This window comes from Podarcis filfolensis, assembly GCF_964270895.1.
Source record: "Podarcis filfolensis genome assembly, chromosome: 13".
Taxonomy (NCBI): domain Eukaryota; kingdom Metazoa; phylum Chordata; class Lepidosauria; order Squamata; family Lacertidae; genus Podarcis; species Podarcis filfolensis.
Window position 1 is genome coordinate 53,138,476 of NC_139615.1, and position 20,191 is coordinate 53,158,666.

At 50.3% G+C, this 20,191-nt stretch overlaps 2 protein-coding genes across 9 annotated transcripts in view; one reads left to right on the plus strand and one right to left on the minus strand.

Annotated features, from left to right (window-relative positions):
- The first annotated feature begins 1 nt into the window (after window position 1).
- Window positions 2-9,678, plus strand: MMAB (metabolism of cobalamin associated B). 2 transcript variants are annotated; one of them, XM_083584015.1, is made up of 9 exons: window positions 2-132; window positions 487-551; window positions 1,446-1,539; window positions 3,074-3,131; window positions 4,402-4,474; window positions 5,472-5,569; window positions 6,523-6,587; window positions 7,060-7,119; window positions 8,703-9,678. In XM_083584015.1, exons 1-9 carry the CDS (start codon window positions 8-10, stop codon window positions 8,785-8,787), a joined length of 723 nt encoding a protein of 240 aa, XP_083440141.1. In that variant the 5' UTR covers window positions 2-7; the 3' UTR covers window positions 8,788-9,678. The 2 variants fall into 2 exon arrangements, with proteins under 2 accessions (XP_083440141.1, XP_083440140.1); XM_083584014.1 differs by lacking the exon at window positions 6,523-6,587.
- The window catches only part of UBE3B (ubiquitin protein ligase E3B), a 31,901-nt gene continuing 21,359 nt past the window's right edge, over window positions 9,650-20,191 (minus strand). For all 7 annotated transcript variants that reach the window (XM_083583810.1, XM_083583805.1, XM_083583806.1 and 4 more), the window contains 9 exons: window positions 19,057-19,233; window positions 18,835-18,945; window positions 17,872-18,009; window positions 17,110-17,175; window positions 16,528-16,586; window positions 15,127-15,309; window positions 14,383-14,494; window positions 13,264-13,356; window positions 9,650-12,052 (listed from right to left, as the gene is read on the minus strand). In XM_083583810.1, the coding sequence (XP_083439936.1) occupies window positions 11,861-12,052; window positions 13,264-13,356; window positions 14,383-14,494; window positions 15,127-15,309; window positions 16,528-16,586; window positions 17,110-17,175; window positions 17,872-18,009; window positions 18,835-18,945; window positions 19,057-19,233 (1,131 nt within the window). In that variant the 3' untranslated portion in view covers window positions 9,650-11,860. The remainder of the gene's footprint in view (window positions 12,053-13,263; window positions 13,357-14,382; window positions 14,495-15,126; window positions 15,310-16,527; window positions 16,587-17,109; window positions 17,176-17,871; window positions 18,010-18,834; window positions 18,946-19,056; window positions 19,234-20,191) is intronic.

Consider the following 20,191-nt stretch of genomic DNA (forward strand, 5'->3'; position numbering starts at 1 on the left):
CGGCGCCATGGCGGGTCTGCTCTGCTGCGGGCGCGCTCTGCGCCGGGCGGCGGGGGCGGGGGCGGCCTGGCCCCTGGGCGGGAGCGCGAGGCGCCTGAGCCGGGAGCAGAGCGGGGCCGGAGAGGCGCCCAGGTGAGCCGCCCTCCCCGGGCCTGGCCCGGCCGGAGCCCCGTTTGCGCGGGTTGCAGCGTCACGTGTGAAGCGGCCCGTTCCCTTGCTTAGCCGGGAGGCAGCGCCGTGGAAGGGGGGGGGGCGAGGCGCGCGAAGGAAAGCGTGATTCGGGGAGGCGCCTCTGTTACTGCTAAAACCAGAAACGTTAAGGGTTGGCTTTTAAAAGGCGCCCGAGAATGAGTCCGGGCGCGCTCGTGGTGGACGTTGCATTGATCCTCATTTGTTGTGTCTTAATTTTTGTTAACTAAATAGTTCATGTGAATATGCAAAGGGAATGAATGTAAAGGACCATTTCCCTCTCCTTTTCCTCTGCAGCATGGAGGCCAAGCCCAGGAAAACAACCCAAATCCCCAAGTTATACACGAAAACAGGAGACCAAGGTAGCAGCATCCTGCCAGCGGAGGCAGGTCTCCGACCCACCCGCTAATCCTTGGCCCATGAGAGCACCATGGTGCCACAAGGGGCATTTTTGACAGCCTTAGAATGACTGCTGGAATCGGCTGCTGGTCTCTGCTTCAAATATATATCTACACACAGAAACAAATGGAAAATATTTTATAATGTACCTGTGACATGTTGTTAACAAAAGAAAACACAAGAGATTGTAAAATATGAGATGCTTTGCTCAGATTCTTTTTTAATAATAATAATAATACATTTGAGTGTATTACTGTATTAGTAAGGGACGCGGGTGGCGCTGTGGGTTAAACCACAGAGCCTAGGACTTGCCAATCGGAAGGTCAGCAGTTCGAATCCCCGCAACAGGGTGAGCTCCCGTTGCTCGGTCCCTGCTCCTGCCAACCTAGCAGTTTGAAAGCACGTCAAAGTGCAAGTAGATAAATAGGTACTGCTCCAGCGGGAAGGTAAACGGCATTTCCGTGCACTGCTCTGCTTCGCCAGAAGCGGCTTAGTCATGCTGGCCACATGACCCAGAAGCTGTACGCCGGCTCCCTCGGCCAATAAAGTGAGATGAGCGCCGCAACCCCAGAGTCGGCCACGACTGGACCTAATGGTCAGGGGTCCCTTTACCTTTACTGTATTAGTACAAATACTGTGAAGCCTACTGTCCCAAGTGATTCCTTGCCTGGGCAAATGAGTCACTGCAGAGAAATTCCGTGGTCTTTCATTGGAGTCAGTTGCCACATTCATCTGCCAGTCATTGGGGCTACAGAAATCAATCATTGCACATGCACGTGTGAACAGGGCTTTGGGCACTTGGGTGTGAGCCGCTTCATATTTTTCTCACTGTTATCATCTTGCATGGTTTTCAAAAGGGTTTTCCAGCACATTCACTGGAGAGAGGAGAGCAAAAGATGACCAGATCTTTGATGCCCTGGGAACACTCGATGAACTGAGTTCAGCCATAGGGTAACCAAAAGACTGTAAATTATTTCTTCAATTTATAAGAATGTTTCAGAGAATAATAGACTGCCAGTTTGTTTCTGGGTCTGATTCAAAGTAATCACATTTGTGTTCAAAGCCCTAAACAACTCGGGCCCCAGATTCCTGAAAGACCCCCTCCTTTCAGAACCCTTCCGTATATTAAGATCAACAGGCACTTGGGATGTTGGTGGTGGCCCAGGAGGAGAGGGCCTTCTCAGGCAGCCCCTCAGCTGTTGAATTCCCTCCCCACAGGTGCGTCTGGCACCTTCACTTTATGGCTTTGGACCTTTGGCACCTGAGACATGGTTTTTAGGACCCACCCAATTACTGTGATATTAATAAGCTTTAACCTTTTTAACTCTGAATTTTTAAATTGTTGAATTTCACCCTGGGACTTGCTGGTGAAAGGTGGGTAATAAATAAATTTAATAGTGGTAATTTGATATGAAAGAAGCAGTTCTGTCATGGGAAGCAAGGAAAGCCTCTCATTTTCCCCAGCAGCTGTTCTTGCTGGTTGGCAGCAGGCAGCATATTTCCTTGCACAACCTTATTCCCTGGCATAACCTTATTCTGAGCCCCACCCTGCTACCTGATTAACAAAGAGCAGTTTCAAAACCTTTTATTAAGTCAAATGAAACCTGCCAGGCAGCGTGATCCAGGGTGGAGAGGGGAGTGACAAGAGCCTGTTGGAACTGGAGTAGAGGCCTCGCTCTGTGACAGCTGCCCGCAGCCCTGACTCGCCATTTGTGCCCTGCCTTGGTGATGTCAGAGGAGCAGGCTGTGCCTGGCCCTGCCGCACTGCCCACAGGCTGAAGCTCATGGCTCCAGGGGACATCATCTCACCCTGCAAGAGTGCTGCAGTCTTTTGCCAGATGTTGGAGGAGGTTATTCCAAACCCCCCCCCCCAAAAAAAAATATCTCTGGAATGAGCTTTCCCAGAGGGAATCTGTGGTAGTTTTCTAGATGTTGGATTCCAGCTGTGGAGAGTTGCAGTTCAACCACATCTGGAGGGTCAGAGATGTTCCCTCACCCCCACATTGGACAATTTTTTTGGGGGGGTCTTTTTCAGTGGCTGCTAGGCAAGGATGGCTCTATGGAACCTTCAAGTTGGGAGGCAGTCTACCTCAGTAATTCCACATGCTGGAGAGCAATAATGGGAGTGGCTGTTGCCTTCCTGTTCTGCTTCTGTGCTTCTTGGAAGCATCTGGTTGGCCACTTAAGGGCAAGCAATGCTAGACCAGATGTTCTGGTCTAATCCTGCAGGTCTCATCTCATATGAAGAGGCAGGAACAGATTGTGTCTGCCCTGAACCAATTTCCTGTCTGCCTGAACATGAGAAGGCCATGCACCTCTCATGAAGAAATGTTCTTGCTCTCACATCACAATAGTTCTTTGGGGGAACTTGACAATTCAGCTGGTTTCAGGCTTGTTTGTAGTGCCTCCACAAGAGGTAAATCTCTCATACAAACAGCATCAGTTACCTATATCTCAGGGTAAAATTTCTCCTATTTTGCTGCAGGCTAAGTGCTGAATTTGGCAGTGAAGGAGGTCACTCGTTTATGCAGGAACTTCACCAGGTAAGAAATAGCTGTATCCCCGTCACTGACAGCATCCGCATACAAGGACTGCCTTCCTGGATCAGACCAAAGGACCCTCTTGTCCAACTCTTGGGCTAAGAGGAGACAGCAAGAGAAACTTTAAGACTTTTCATTCGTGTTCTTTTTATATACAGCATGGGCAGGGTATAAATAATACAGTGGTACCTCTAGATACGAACGGGATCCGTTCTGGAGCCCCGTTCGCATCTAGAGGTAAACGTAACTAGCGACAGCACGCCTGCGCACGCAGGCATCTCTTTTCGCCGCTTCTGCGCATGCGCGTGACGTCATTTTGAGCATCTGTGCATGCGCAAGCGGTGAAACCTGGAAGTAACGCACTCCGTTATTTCCGGGTTGCTGAGGAGCGCAACTCGAAAACGCTCAACTCGAAGCGTATTTAACCCGAGGTATGACTGTAAGTTGTTGTTGTTGTATTGTTACTGTGTGTTGCTTAATTTATATATTTGCTACTCTGCTAGTAGATTTTTATTGAAGAAGAGCCCTGCCAATGGCCCATCTCAGCCAGCATCCTGTTCTCACAGTTGCCAACCAGTCGCTTGTAGGAAACTCTCAAGCAGGATCCAAGCACAAGTGCTCTCCCCCTCGCTGCCTGTGGTGTCCCACAGCCAGTATTTGGAAGTCTCACTGAATGAAGAGGCAGAGCACAGATAGCCTCTCCTCCCTAAATTTGTCCTATCCTCTCTTAAAGCCCTCCAAGTTGGGGGCCATCAATGCTTCCTATGGGAGCGATAAATTCAGTAAATTGAGATGGCTGGCAACAGTTGCTAGCATTCGGTCATTGGGGATATCCTATCACTGAGCATCTTGTGCGGAGGTGTTCTGCCTAAGAGCTGTTGGCCTAACTCTTGTCCATCTGCTTGTGTAAGTTAAGGCAAGGGCAGGGAGCCAGCAGTTGTCGTCCTCTTGCAGATGCGGCTGGATCCCACCTCCCGCCATCCCTGCCCATTGGCCATGCTGGCTGGGCTGATAGCAGCTGGAGTGCAGCTTCATCTGCCAGAGGAGGACCAGCGCAGGTTCCCATCCCCGATGGAGCCAGTGGTGGTGGGCGTTCCAAAGCCTCTTCCGATTTAGGTCGGAGAACTCTGCCCGTTCTTTGGCACCTTCAGAGACATGAAGGCGGGCCAGACCGACAATTAAAACTGCTTTCTGAATGTCTCACCATCTGTGCAAAAATAATGCTCATCCCAATGCTCATCCCAAACACCTTTGCTCTGTTTTGTTTCCGCAGGTCCAGTGTGCGCTGCAGGACGCTGGCTCCAACGTGGCAACTCCCATATCCTCAGCCAGGGAGTCACATTTAAGTAATTGGAACCTAGTATAGAGCTTCATTTTTAAAAATAAGCTAACTGCTGCCCTTTTTGAAATGGTTTTGCTGCCATTGCTTTTGGGGATCAGTTTTGCTGGACAACTGAAGGAAGGACTCTGACCATGAAACCTTTTACAGATAGGTAGCCGTGTTGGTCTGCCATAGTCAAAACAAAAAAATTTTTTTCCTTCCAGTAGCACCTTAAAGACCAACTAAGTTAGTTCTTGGTATGAGCTTTCGTGTGCATGCACACTTCTTCAGATCTGAAGAAGTGTGCATGCACACGAAAGCTCATACCAAGAACTAACTTAGTTGGTCTTTAAGGTGCTACTGGAAGGAAAAAAAATTTTTTGTCATGAAACCTTTGTTTATGTGGCTTATTTAAATTGGTTTTTTTTATTGCATTTACACCCCATTCCTTTCTTTCTTCCTGGCATGGCCCTAGGCAAGGGTCTGACTGGACCCAGACCTGCCAAGCTTCAGCCATGTCAAGCTCCCTCAGACCATGCCCTGGAACAGAAACACACAAGCCTCCATTGTGGTTTCTTAGTGGGGGGGAAATCCTTTTTCCGCAAAGATTTTGATGCATGTCTTAAAAGCATTGCATATGAATATATCCCAAGTATAAATGTATCTAATAAACGTTGACTTGCTAGGTTGCAAATGCACAAGTTGGCCATAGTGCTTCTGCTTGTTAGGGCTGCCCACTTACTTAAACCCTGTTTAAAAACGCAAGATGGCATTTTAACCATTTTGGGGGGAAATGCTCTGTGCATGCTCAGAGGTGCTTGAGGTATTCCAGGACTCAGCACTGGAACCCACACAGGCCCCAAGACCCAGGCTCAAGCCTCCTTCATTTAGCAAGGTTGATGCGTCATGTGCTGGCAGCCCCTATCCTGCGACTTAAGCAGGGGAATGAAGAAGCCAGGGCTTCGCTTTGTGGGTGACTCCTTGGTTGGCTGGTCCACTCAGCCGTGTCTCTTCTTCTGCAGAGCGAACGTCGTTCAGTGAAAAGCCCATTCTGGAGCTGGAGGCCTGGATCGATCACTACTCTGAGCAGCTTCCGCCACTCACAGCTTTCATTTTACCCGTAGGTATTTTGCGTGTTCCGATGTGCTCCGTCTGTGAGGAGGTCACAAAGCAGAGGCCTTGCAGCACAGAAGGTGGGGGGCAGACAACTTTTGGTTTCCACTGGCCAGATTCCCATCAGGAACAGTGTCACAGGGCTGTGAGTGACAGGTGGCTCAGCCACCCAGATTCTTGTGCAGAGTTCCTGCTTGGCAAGCACACTGCTGGGGCCTTTGGGAAGCTCTGAGCCATTGATCAGGCTGCTTAGTTCTGGGTTCGGGTGCATGGATCCTGCCCCCCCAATACACACACCAGCTGATGCAAAGGGAGAATGATCCTGCTCGCCCCTGGGTGTGCCAGGGAACACTTTGATGCAGCCAGACCAAGCAAGATTCCTCCCCTTTTGCACCAGAGAAAAGGATTCCTCCCTCTCTCATGATGCTAGAACTTGTGGACACCCATGAGTTTCTGTAGTTCCTTTTTACAGCAATTTAAGTTGGGGCAATCACAAACCACTTTGATTTAACTGCCACCTAAATCCCAAGCTTGCTGTAAGGCCCTGGGCTAATCGCTCCCCTCAGGCTCACACAGAATTATAGAATTGTGGAGTTGGCGGGGACCCCAAAGATAATCTAATCCAACCCCCTGCTATGCAGGAATCACAGCTAACAGCTAGTTCACAGCACTTTCCTTAAGGCATGTTTTCACAGACACTCCTTCTGACTTCTGTGGGAAGGTAGCCAAAATGGTTGCATTGGCTGCAAACGCTCCTGTTCCTGCTTCAGGCGAGGGTTTGCAGCTCCACAGGTCTCAGGTTCAGTCCCCAGCCTGCCCTGTCTCAAAAGTATCAGGGAAAGACTGCTCTCTGCTGAGGACCCCGGGGCGCTCTCATCAATCAGAGCAGATGGACGGGGGTTGAATGGGCCTGACCCTGGCATAAGGCAGATCTGGATGTTTTGTTTAATGTCATTTCAGTCTGGCGGCAAAAGCAGCACTGCTCTCCATCTCTCCAGAGCCATCTGCCGCCGAGCCGAGAGGTGGTAAGTGAGCAACTGCACTGACAAAGCCATGAGAACCCCTTGCTGCCCTGAGTGAGCTGTCTGGGCTGCCAACCTCTCTTGTTCAGTCTTCGCTGGCATGTCAACCTTGTAAGGCTTGCATGAAAATTGTTTGGAAACGACCACAAGTGCTCCCCAGCAATGCTGGGGGAGGGCACGGATCAGAGTTTGTACTGTGCAGCAAGACAAGGAAGTGTTTGCCTAAAGAGATCCTGAGTTCTGCAGGAGCCGTTAATGGCCAGTGCAAACTAATTGTGGGTACTCTCCCCCCCCTTTAAATGCACAGTTGGTTTGGAGCAGAGAATTTGGTGCATTTAGCAAATAATGTTTTTGGCACCTTAGGATCTGGCAGAACAAGGCAAAATTTACTCATGCCGATGGGGGGCATGAAAGGTGGTTTTGGATCCAATTATATCGGCTGTAGTGATGACTGGCTTCCTTTTCTCTTCTGCAGTGTGATTCCTTTGGTGAAAATGGGAGAAGCAGATGCAGACGTGGCCAAGTTTTTGAACAGGTAACTTGGAACTGTTCCTTTTGACAAAGCTGGGGTGGGGGGGCAGGGGGAATGCGTCTAGACTCTAGTGGATCACACAGTCAAGGCACCAGATAAGGGCTTCTCTGCACCTCCTTTCCTGGCCACTGGCCCTGCTGGTTTCTGGGGCTGATCTAGTGGAGAGCAGGATGGGGAAGGCTGCTCTTCCCTGGGTACTTCTTGCTGGATATCTCCTACTGAGACAAGGGGATGGGATGAGAGTCCTTTTTGCATCTATTTTGGGAGCCCTGCCCCTTTGGTTCCATAGTGCTCCTTGGTTCCTAGTGCCCCCCAACCCTATAGAAAGCACTATTCAAAAAAGCAGTTTGCATAACCCACTAAAGAAGATAACACTAAGATTCAAAACAGTAACAACTAATTGCCCCTTTATTCAAAATCCAGTTGAAACTATTTAGTTTAATTAATTCAACACAACTGATGAATTTGATCCAGTGGTACCAGCTTTTCAGAGTCTGATAGTCATTTTATGCCAGTTTGGGAACTACTGGTCTACCTTGGGGCACTCACATGGGCCTTGCTGACTGTCCTGCGGAGACCAAACAGTCTTGTCTTTTCTCTTCCAACAACTTGGAGGAAAGGGAGTGGGAGATTAGTGCAGGGGTAGCCAAAATGATGCCCTGCCCATGTTGTTGAACTCCAGCTCCCAGCATTCTCAGCCAGCATGGCCACTGATGGGGGGTGATGGGAATCGTAGTCGAATGATGTCTGGAAGGCTCCACCTGGATCACTTTGTGCTTAAGCTGGGAAGTGGAGAGGAGGAAGGGTGGAAGCTGAGATTTGGGGCAGCGGAAGGAGACTTCTGGGTCTTTGAGAGAGGATAGTGGGGAAGAGATGTCCTTTCTCTAGGTGCACACCCTGTAGGCATACCCAAATTGCTAGCGCTTCCCTGCTCCACATGCGGAAGGTGTTTTGGGAAGGGCTGTAGTTCCATGCAGGCTTGACATGCAGAAGGTCCAAAGTTTCGCCCCTGGCATCTTCAGGTAAAAGGGGCTGTTGGCAGGTGATGGGGAAGGGACCCTTCTCTGGCAGAGAGCTGCTGCAACCAGTTGGAAAGGACAAATACTCTGCCCCGTTTTAAGGTAGGTAGTGTCATCATGGAGCATGCACAGGTAACTTCTCACAGCCTGTTTGACTCCTGTTCTCCCTGTTTTGGGGAGGGGGTCATGCAGCAGCCAGATTATCGTGGCTAAACGTGGCCTTCTGCCATATCCCATTACTATAGATGCTGGTTCTCGTTCAGTGCCTGACTCCTCCACTGAAATTGCAGGCCTCACGGGGGCTGGATTTTACTTTGGTACCTGGCAACTGCCTAAGTCAGCCTTCCCCAACTGGCTACCTTAGATTTTAGTCTGAAGCACCTGGAGGACATCCAGTTGGGGGAGGGGGAGCACATCCACTCCTCTACCTTTTTGATTGGCTACATGCGCAGGGACATCTTCCTCCTTCCAGCCCTAGATGCTGCCCCACCCTTAGGGTAGACATGCCCATTACAAGCTCTTATCCTGTACAGAGATGGACAACAGCTTTTTTCTTCCGTTCCTTAGACTGAGCGACTACTTATTTGTTCTTGCCCGCTATGCTGCAATGAAGGAAGGGAAGCAGGAGAAGATCTGCACCGGAACGGAGTAAGGAGCAGAGGCCCTCTGATGCAAGAGGTGGGCTGCCAGGCTTTCAGACAGAGGACTGGACAAGATGGAAGATTGCTTGCAGTTTCAAACTGAGCTCTTGAAATCTACTCCTGAAAGCTTATTTAAAGCTTGCGGCTCCAGTCTTGCTCCATTTTGAGACCAGCTTGCTAAGAGAACTTGGAGCATTCACTGTGAATAGACTTCAGCTGCATTTATTGACATGTGCTGATAAAAGGAGAGTGGAGAAGCACATGCCACGCCTGATGTGTTGCAGAGCCCTTCTCCGCAAGAGGTGTTCTGTTGCCAGAGGCACTTGGCGCTTTGGCTCAGATTGACTTGCAGACCACAGCCTGTTACACTTCCTTGTCCTCTTTTTCTTTTTGAGGACATCGTTGAATCCATCAACACTTTGGCAGGAGACACAGCATCTCAAGCACAGCAAAGTTCTGCCATTGTAACCTTTGTGCAGAGAGATCCTGGAAACGGCTGTTGAGAGGTGGGAGGCAGCAGTGGGCATCACCAGATTGGAGCTTTGGGATGCAGCTCAGCTGCCAGAGGACTTCTGCTTTTTTCCTTTTGTCAGCAGGACTCCCAATTTTTCATTTGCCTCTCATTGGCTGCCATTTAACATACCCGACCCTTCCTTTTCAGGGTCTGTTGAACTGTTCAGAGACATACCTCCTCTTCAGTCATGGGAGTCTCTGTTGTACGTTTCCTCACACTGCTGTAGGTTTCTTTGAAACAGAAGCCAATTTTTACGAAGTGGGGAGAGAGAAACCCACCTCCCTATGACTATATTGAACCAATCTGTCAAGTTTATTTCCAACATGGAGAATATGCTGTAAAATGCTAGGATACAGGAGGGCCAAGATAAAATATTTTATTAATCTCCTATGGCAAACTTTCCTCTCCCCACCTCATGACACAGACATGCAAGGCATTGTTTTGGGGTGGGGGTGATGTTAGACCCCTGACAGCTTGCATAGCCTTCCTTGTTTGGGAAAGCCACACCATGCCCAACTGTTGCGGGCTAGAACAGCCAAACTGTTTCAACATATTTAGTACACAATCACAATTTGCACATCAGTTCTGAAAATGTATACATGGAGGAAGCAGTTCATCAGAGGGTCAAGGAGACCACTGGGAGGGGGTGCTGTATAGTGTCATCCCCCCATTCCTACTCTATTGGAGAGTTTCTACTGGAGAGCTTGCCCCGTGCCACCCCAACATTCCTTCACCAACTGGCATCCTCTAGATGTTTTGCACTATAACTCCCATGGGCCCCAACCAGCACAGATCTGGGCTGTTGGGAACTGTCGTCCAAAACATCCAAAAGGCTGCCCTAGAGTATCCTGCAACTTCTGTAGTGCAATACTGCCAAATCCATTAAGAGAATGCTTAATGTCTAGCATTTAAAACATGAGACACACATTCTTCTGCAACATTCAAAGTAAAATCAAGAAAAGGTGGGGATTTTGGTTTTCAGTTAACAGGTTCATGCTTGAGAATGGTCTCTGGGCCCAGCCCTTCACTAGAATTATTTTAAAAAACAAGCAACTATTTTACACCTCAAGGCTAAAGATTCGCAATGGTGGAATAATCAAGGTTAGAAAGCGTTAAACGGGGCTTCTGCAAAAAGAAAAACAAAAAAAAACAGTAAAACCCAACATTCTTAAAATATTTTGCATTTGATTACAGTTCAATCCCTTCCTTCCCACTCGTATTCAGATCCCCAGGAATCCTTGGGTGGGAGACTGAGCTGATCACAAATGTACTTGGAGAGAAGGAAGACCCTGCACAAGGTGACCTTTCTCCCTTGCTTCCTGGCGTTTATTCATTCCAAAGACATCCACCCATTTGTGGCAAAGCAAAGACCAGGACCAGGACAAGTCCAGTCCCTGAAAGATGCCCTATGCTTTGCACATGGTCCAGTCAGATTATGCAAAAGCTGGATCCCTGGGGAGAAATATCACCTTGTGGGAACATTTTTTCTCTTCCCTTTGGGCACATCTGGGGTTGTGGGAGATGTCAAAGAAGGGGAGCTTGGGAAGGACAAGTGCACAAATGAATGTGAATACAGAGCAAGCAATGAATAACGAGCAACCTCAGCATAAACCCCTTTGCAATTACAGAGTTTAATGGAGTTGCTGTTCCTGAACGGAAATTGAGAAGCTATTCAGCATAGCAAAGTCCCTGAGAGGTTAGAGCAGGGAACTGCTCTCAGCTGCCCAGGAGCCTCTGCAGATTAGCTCAGCCACTAAATGTTTCAGTGGGCTCTGCCAACTGAGGCCCTAAGAGGAGTTCCCAGCCAATGGGCCCTTGGCCCATCCTCCCAGTTCCACCATCCCCAGCTGATGGTCAGAAAGGAGGGCACCAGGTCGGTGAAGGCTGCTCTCTGACATCTGACAAGCTGCAGGCTCACAACTAGCAAAAATCTGCCACAGGGGAGGAATTCCACATCACAAACCTAGCGGGAAGCTCATTTGGGGGCCTGCAGGCAAACGTGTATTCAGACCGAGAGTCAATGCGAAGCAGTTTGGCAAGCTGTGGGAAAGTCACAGGCGACAAAACCTGGGCACAGAGAGAAGAACACAAAAAACGTGAAGAGAAAGCTCCTGCAATCTCATGGGGCTCCTGAGTTGAGCAGCCTCAAGCCTGTTTTTCAGAAGCCAAAGTGGGAGGGAAAAGCCAGCTCCCGACCTTCGTTCCACAGCGTTTTGCCAGAGTCTGACCTGGCCTGGCCCACAGCAAGGTCCAACTATTTGCTCAAGACCAAGATAAAAATTATCCACAGGGCACACACCCCAGGGCCCATGAGTAGTTTGTGTGACCCTGCCTGCCCTGTGTGCAATCCTCCACTGGGCATGGCCCCCCTCCAAGGACAATGCACAGGCTTGGCTCTTGATGCTACATTTAATGGCAGGCCAGCTGCGTTTCCAAGGAGGTCCTCCTTGCAGAGTTGCGTCCAGCGGCATCAGAGCGATGCCGGACCCCAGGCCAGAGCTGCAGCCTGCTCAGGCGGCCATTTACCAAGGTATAGCCCTGAGAGCCCATCCAGCTCTTGAGAGCGTGGGCTAGGAGAGCTCAAAGCCTGTGTTCATGCTGATGGCATAGCGCAGCTTCTCCCGCAGAACGCTCTTCTTGCTGTAGTTGGGCAACTTGAGGAGGTTGAAGCAGGTCGAGGAGGTGGGCAGTCGCCCGCCCGGCTCTTTCTTCCGGATGGTGAAGAAGCCCCGCAGGACGCTGCCCAGGGTGTCCCCCGTGTCCTGGGGAGAGAAACAGAGGGCTTGGGGTGCCACAAACACACGCGCCTGGCGAGCGCTGCAGGCTGAACAAAGCATCTTGCATGAGACCTGGGCGCTCTCTGCCCAGAAGGCCCTTGGGACCCCAACAGAGCAAGGTCCTCACTACTTCCACATCGGAGAATAACGGCTCTCTCTAGAGCAGAGCGAGGGGACCAGCCCCAAAGGACAGGCCTGCCTTATGGTACGCGATTCAGCTGGGAGCTGCTTTGCATCACCTTTGGTGTTTGGTGGTTACAGAGCATTATGGCTGAGACAGGCCTGCTGGTGGCCTAGGTCACATTCACACCACTTGGCAGTCATGGCTCCCCACCCCCAGGAATTCTGGGAGCCGTAGTTTGTGATGGGTGCTGAGGAGCTGTGAGGAGGCCCCATTGCCCACACAGAGCTACAGTTCTTAGAGCAGTCTATAGATCAAGCCATCCCTCTTCACAGAGAACTCGGAAACTCCGTGAGGGGAATAGGGAGTCTCCTATCAATTCCTGGCACCCTGAACAAATTGTAACCCCCATAATTATTTTGGGGAAGCCATGACTGTTTAAAGTGTTACCCTAGTAACACCTAAACTGGCCTTAAACTCCCCAGCTGCTGCCTGGCCCTTGGCTGTCCCTCCACTTCTGCCATTAGCCTCACTGTTGAGACCCTGGATTCCTCCCACACAGCTGATTTCTCCACAAAACACATGATCCGGTTAAGTAAATCTAAAAGGGCTTACAACCTGAACCGGGGTGAGGGGTGGGGAGCTGAATTGGGAGAAAGATCTCCCTCCATCCTCCTCCCCAACATTCCTCCTCAAGGTTCCAGGGCTGTCCTCTAAAGACAAGCCTGGGATTCTCCGTGGGGGTGGCTGTGTTCCTTTCAGCTGAGCCAGGCCAGTGGCTCCTGCAGTCCAGCCTCCTGTTCTCACAGTGGCCAACCAGACGTCGCCATGTGAAACCTCAAGCAGGACCTGAGCACAAGAGCACTTCCCTCCACCACCTCATGGTACTCGGAAGTATCTGGTGTGCCTAGTAGGCCCTGATAGCTCTCTTCTCCAAGAATTTGTCTAATTCCGTGAACTGTGACTCCTTTAAGGGAGGGTGGAGCCAGCAGACACTTCCCTGCCAGGAAGGAGACCATGGCACCTGCAGGGAACACAGGAGGTCAAGGCTCGCCAGCTTGGCTCATGCACACACCTGGTCATCGGATACTTCCACGCAGCGGATGGAGAAGGGAGGCTTGAGGTAGGCAAAGCCTAGCAGTGGCGGCCGAGAACAGCTGGTAACAAACTGGCACAGGAGAGGAAAAAGAGCAAGGGGAAGGGGGAGACATGTACTGGATCAGGCTGGCTCTTCAACTGGGGTGCAGCACCATTGTCATGGGTGGCGTTGAGGGGCTGCCCCACATTTATTATTATTACTTTATTGTATTTAAATCCAACCTCCCCCCCCAAGGAGCTCAAGGCAGCATGTCCATGGTTCTCCCTCTCGTCATTGGAGCCCCACAACAACCCTGCGAGGTAGGTATGGCTGAGAGTGAGAGTGGGCCAAGGTCACCTAGTGAGCTTCATGTCCAAGTGGGGAATGGATTCCTGGTCTAGATTGATCAAAGTCCTTTCTCTGTCCGAAGCAGCCTTTATGTGCCTGCATTTAAACAAGCTGGGACCCCAGTTTGGTACCAGAGCAAGGCCTTTGTGTGCCTACGTTCCTGGGTTCAATCCTCAGCATTCCCAGTTGGGGGTAGGAAAGAGTCTACTTTGAAACCTGGTGAGCCACAGCCAGTCAGTGCAGGCAACACAGAGCTACGTAAGAAGAGCAGACCTCAGTATAAGGCAGCTCCAATGTTACAGCAGCCCTTTATGGTGGATCATGAAGACCAAAATTTTGCTTTCTCTTTAGGGGAAAGACCACAGGTAACCATATATACAGTGCATATCAGAAGCACTCAGAAGACCAGCAAGAAACTACACTTGCGGGAATCAGAGTTGGAAGGGACCACAAGGATCATCTAGTCCAAACCCCCTGCAATGAAGGAATATTTCATTCAACATGGGGCTCAAACCCACGACCCTGAGATTAAGAGTCTCATGCTCTACTGACTGAGCTGTCCACATGTACACAAGTGACTAAGGTCCATGAATGACCAACCTGGTGGACTCCCAACTCCCATTATCCATGACTATTGGTCATGCTGGCTGAGGCCAGTGGGAGCTAGAAGCCTAATATCTGGAGGGCCCCAGGCCTGGTTGGTCACTCTTGTTTTACACGCATGTGTGTGCACGCACACGCGCGTGCGCGCACACACACACAGCTTACCTTAAGAAACATGGCTCTTTCATCAGGGTTAAAATCATTGGCTAGGATATCCCAAAGCCAAATGATGACTCGGTGACTGCCATGGAAGCCCCCGTAGTACACAGTGTGCTTCCTAAGGAAGAAGAGACAAAAAATCAAGTGGAGTTCATAGGTCACTGAAGTCACTAGATCAAAGGAAGGACTATAGCTCTGCCCCAACTTCCTGTTGCCACATGAAAGCTGCTGGTGGGACCATTATGCAAATAAGGAAGGTGAATTGCAGAGGGGGTCCCCTCCTTGCTCACTTCCCATGGGACACCCACCCACCAATGACTACTTTCAACTGGAAACACTGAAACTTCACTGTATGGTGACTCAAGCCAGAAGAGAAGGAGGTCAGCATTAACCTTCAGCACCCTAATGAGCTTTGATATTCCCATGATTACCTCTTCCAAATGTGCCCCACACCCATGGTCAAAACAGGACACTCTGCCGCAGATAAACCTGAAAGGACTTGCCCTTTGCTGCCCCTGATGTGTGGGACTCCCCCACCCTGCATGAATGGGTGGATGGAGACACACACACTCCCTCTCCTCTCCAGCCTTTCAAATCCCTCCTCAAAGTTTTTGGGCTTTATGAACTTACACATGGCATGGACAGAGGGGAGAGAGAAAAGTGTGCCTCCCTCTTTCTTAACAATAGAACTTGTGGACATCCAATGAAGCAGAATGTGGAAAGAGACACTCCCCCCTTCTCCTCCCTTACTTCAAGTCTTCGAGGTCTATCTCAGCGTTGTCACCCGATATCAGCCTTTGTAACTCAGGGGCAGAGAAGACACGGATCCACTCGGGCTTGATGATTGAGCGGAAGCCGCTGATGAAGGCGGCCGTCTGGCTTTTGATCTGCGTGTGCATCCGGAAGTGGGCCATAAGGTGGATGTAGCTGATCCTGGCGTGGGGGACAGAAAGGCACCCATATCTATCTATCCATCCATCCTTCCATCCCTATATACATAAAATGTAAGGCTGTCATCACGCAGCCCCCATAAGAGGACCTGCAGTGCCTCATCCCAATCCTGTATTGGCATGAAGTCAAGGCACAGGAAGGTAGCAGTAGAGAAAGCAGGTTTCAGAATGGCAGGTTTAGGTTTAAATAACGCAGGGACAAAGGGACACAGAGAAGCTGCAAGACGGGGTTTGGATGAGGTGAAAAGGAATGGGGTGGGGGACTGGTAAATGGAGTGGTGGTTTGGGGGGGTGTTGGTGAGCAATGTGGTCAGGGTGGCAGTCCCTGGTGTGCATTTCAGAGAGAGGGTGGACATGGCTAGCACACCATTCCCATCCTAGGGGTGCCCTCATCGCAGGGCAGAGCAGTTAGGGTTAGTTCAGAAAGGCTCCAGAGGATTCCCCATCCTGTTCTCGTTCCACAGAGCAGCCCATGTGGCAAGACAGACCATGGGGAGCTCCCAGTGAGCAACTTTCCCCAACAAGGACTTGAAGTCAAACTTCTGCCTCCAAGTTCTCCTCTCAGAGTACGCCACTTTTGAAACAGTTTCCAAAGGAGTTTGAGATCAGCTGAGCCACAAGGTCAAAAGGAAGATCCCACGGGCCATACAGAAGCACCTGGGGCAAAGCAAATGCAGCGCTCCGGATGCTGCCGCGGCTTATGCTTCCCAAGGACGACTTCCTGTGAAAAATGGCAGCAGTCCAACTGCAGCACAAGGAGCGCAGGATCCTTCCAGTCACATACAGCAGGGCCATTAGGTGCAAACACAAGGCAGCTGCTGCAGGAAATCCCACCCACCAGGGCTGATTCAAGCGTGTGATGAGGCAATGGAACTCCCACAACCTGATATTTAAAAAGAAAGGTTGGAACACTGCTTTGAATTTTTTATATCTAACAAAAAGTCAAGGTTTCCACCTCCTGAGTTACAGATGTTAGTAGGTCAAAGTGCTAGCAGGTAAAACTCCCACCACATCCTGGAAATATTCCATTTCCAAAAGTTCTTCTGGCAATCTGGATACCTAGGGTGAGGCAAGCACCTCGTTCCGTCTTGCCTGGTGTGGGAGTCACTTGGGCACTGGGGGTACCCTTTCCGCCTCAACATCTTGGGAAGGGGACAGAATGCAGCCCCAGGGGGATCAGGGCTGATAAGTGCTCACTTACTTGTTTTCGTTGGTTACAGGGATGGTTTTCCCTCCTGGAATAAGTTCGTGGCAAACAAGCTAGAAAAACGGTGAGGTTGGGAGGGAGAGAGAGACATTACTTATTGCTTGTAATATACCATGGGAAGTTCAGGTCAGGAGGGGTCGGGCAGCTGGGGGTGTCACACCTTCTAGAGAGAATGGCCCTATGACACAGAGGCCCAGCCCCCCCCCCCCCAACACAGGCAGGTGGCTGAGTTGTTCTTTTTGGGGAGGGCGGAGGTGGGCCAGCTCCTGTGAGAAGGTTTGTACATGTTCATGTTGAGTGTATACTTTATGTGTGTGGCAGAACTGTGGGTGCTGAGGGGGGTGGGGGAAGGATTCAAATCAATAAAGAATGAAGAGCTAAGCTTTTTAGGAGACAGCGAGCAAAAAAGTCTGAGTGGAAAAATGGGAAGTGTCAGCCTGCCTGGCACAGGGCAATTGATGGAGCATTTGGCCAAGAGAGCTGGACTCAGAGTCCCAAGGGGGTGTCACTCCCTACAGGACCCGGAAAAGCAGAAAACGTGACAAAAAAGATGGGGAGACTGGGAGGGAGCCCCACCTGGCCCATCACGTCTTCGTCATAGGAAAGCGTCAGGCCCAAGTCACTGATATCTCCATCGTAACGCTGAGAAGGGGGGAGAAAGAAAGAAGGGGAGAGTTTAAGTGCTGAGGCTGCTCAGTTTCCACCCTAACTGGCTGGGCTTCACTTCCTAGCACTCTCTCAGAATTCTGCTGCACGTGTCCAAATTAAGCTCAGCCAAATACATTCATGTGCAACGCTGTATGTGATGAATCTGGCTACGCAGAATCCCAGCCACCACTGGCAGCTCTGACTCACCAACTCCTCTTACTTCCAACATTGCAATAGGCATCAGCCACTCACTGTCAACTCCCACTAGACATTCACAGAGTCTAGAAAGTTCTCTGGCATTCACAATTTCATTAAAAAAGCGAAACCCAATCTTCTCTAGATGCTGAATTTTTCATTCAATTTAATGTTATACATGTTGCTTAATGTGTGCTAACGATGTCTGACTGCAGAAGGAGACAGCCTGGCACACTGTTGGCCTAGCAGTTAGTTTCTGCTCCCTGGGCCAAGCGCAAGGAGACTGGGACTAGTCAATAACTGGGAGAAACACAATGGCAGACGTCTCACTCAGTTATCAGAACTGCATTTAGAGCAATCAGTTGCAAGCCCAAATCCCCTTGTGCTGGCTATAATTAAAGGAAGATAAGGACAGACAAGTGGCCGGGCACCCATCAGGAGATGGTGCCCGCTGAACAAGGCACTGAGAGAAAGCCAAAAGGATGGCAAACAAACCTTGATGGAGGTCAGGTTTTTATAGAACTCTGAATCCAGTGAGGGAAGTTCATCCACAGAGCTGTAGAAGATGCTGTGATGATGTCCCAGCAGCTGACTCAGGAAGAAAGATGCAAAAGGAACATCCACCACAATCCCCTGCAAAGGGGGAGAAGGAAAACGGCTCAGAGAGAGCTGCATTTCACTATCACCAGCCACCAAGTAATCAGAGCCCGAACACTGGAAGAGGCGATCTATATCCCATAACAAAAATCCTGGATGGTCCATTGGGAGAAGGGGGCACTGCCCCACCAGACTCAGCCTGCCCTCAGGCAGCGCCCCCCCCGTTACTATTTGCCTCCAGTCTAGTGTGTGGCAACACGGTCTTCCTGCATCTTCCTCCTGAGTCTCAGCTTTATTCCTGTCAAACTCAGGAGGGAGGAGGAGGATAAAACAAGAATTAGTTGGCTCCATTATCCCAGCTCCATCTCCTGCTAGCCACCCTGCCTCCCCACCCCCAACCCAATGGGCAAAAACGTTTCTCTTTAGGAAAGATACTTGGGGTCCCGTACAAGAGCCAAACCACCCACAGACAGCTGGCACTGGTTGGAGGCGTGGTCAGCCCTGACTCCCTCTCTGGAGGAGACACTGCTCCTGACACATGTGACTCCTCCCCCCCACTACGCTCTGGTGGGGAAACTGGTCCCGATCCTCCACTGCTGCTTTGGGGTTCCCCTCTGGCTCCTTGTTTCTGGTGCGTCCCCCCTGGGACCCCCCTTGCCCTGACCATCGGCGCCCCCTTCTGGGAATCTTCTGATTCGCTGGAGAAGCTCATGGAATCTCTCGGGCCACTGTCATACTCCCCTACGCTGCCTTCGGATTCTTCCCCTTCGCTCTCCCAATCCTCTCTCCCTAGTGCTCCTGCTCCTGATTCCCTGACAGCAGCTGTTGAAAAAGGCCCCTAAGCCGCCACGCCCCTCCTACCTCATAGACGGCTTTTCCAAGCATCTTCCCAACAAACTCAAAGAGCTGGAGATAGTTCTCATGGATGTAGGACGTTGGGGAGGGATACAGCCTCTCATCGCCGCTGGTGGTCTACCCGGCACGTAGCAGCAGAGACAAGAGAGAGCAACATAAGCCCATGGCTGCCTGCATGGCCAGCTGGGGCTGTCTGACAAGACAGGGCTTGGGACAGGGTTCTGGCACCTTAAAGAGGTTGAGCGCAGGGTCAAAGACCTTCTTGATTATTTCCTCGAGGAACTCCTTGAAGACGCCGTCCTGGTCAATGCCGGCCTCATCCACTCCCAGGTCATTCACGAACTTCACCCGGATGACTCCCTTCATGGCGTTCTGAGACAGCTGGCGCAACTGTTCATACCCATCCTGGGGAGAGGTGGCAAGTGCCACAAGGCCAGAAAGGTGGTGTTATGGACTGGTTGGATGCAGAGGAGTGGGGGGGGCACCAGCTGGGGAACCCTCAAAGGAAGAAGGCTCAGAGCCCGGGGAGTGGGGGTTGCATGACAATGGGGGTCAGAGGGAGAAAACCATGGGGAGGAAGTCTTGGAAGCAGAGACGGTAACAGGTTTGGTGAGCAGGAAGAGGCTGTGTCAGAGGGCAGTCCAGGTTCAGAGGCTGAAGTGGAGGCTGGAGAAGAAACCAGAGGCCTTTCTCCTGGGCATGGTGGGCCAATTGGTGGCAAGGAAAGATAGGACGTTTTTTATGTATGCTACAACAGCAGCAAGAGTTCTTTTAGCAAAGTATTGGAAGACACAAGAACTACCCACGCTGGAGGAGTGGCAGACGAAGGTGATTGACTATATGGGACTGGCTGAGATGACTGGCAGAATCCGAGACCAAGGGAAAGAGACGGTGGAAGAAGATTGGAGGAAATTTAAAGTTTATCTTATGAACTGTTGTAAAATTAATGAGTGCTAAAATGTCATGGGTAATGTAAAATAGAATTGCAGTGATAAATAATTGGGTAAGAGGAAAAAGATTAGAAATTGAATCATAAGTATTGAAATTAGGGGTTGCTGGAAAAGTTTAAAACAGGGATGCAGAAAAGGGAGGTATGGGGAAGTCGTTGAAATAAGGTTCAAGAAAAAGAGGTTAAGAAATTATACGTGTGTATATGTTTGTTTGTTTATGTGTTGTTAGTTGTTAGTTGTATTGTGTTTTAATATATGTTGGAAAATCAATAAAAATTTATTAAAAAAAAGAAGAAGTGGAGGCTGGAGAGGGGGGGGGGGCAACTGCAGAAGAAGCCAAGGAGTTCCCCCCACCCTGCTGTGAGCAGCTCCCCTCCCTCGAGTCTCCCAGAACACGGAAAGGAATGAATAGG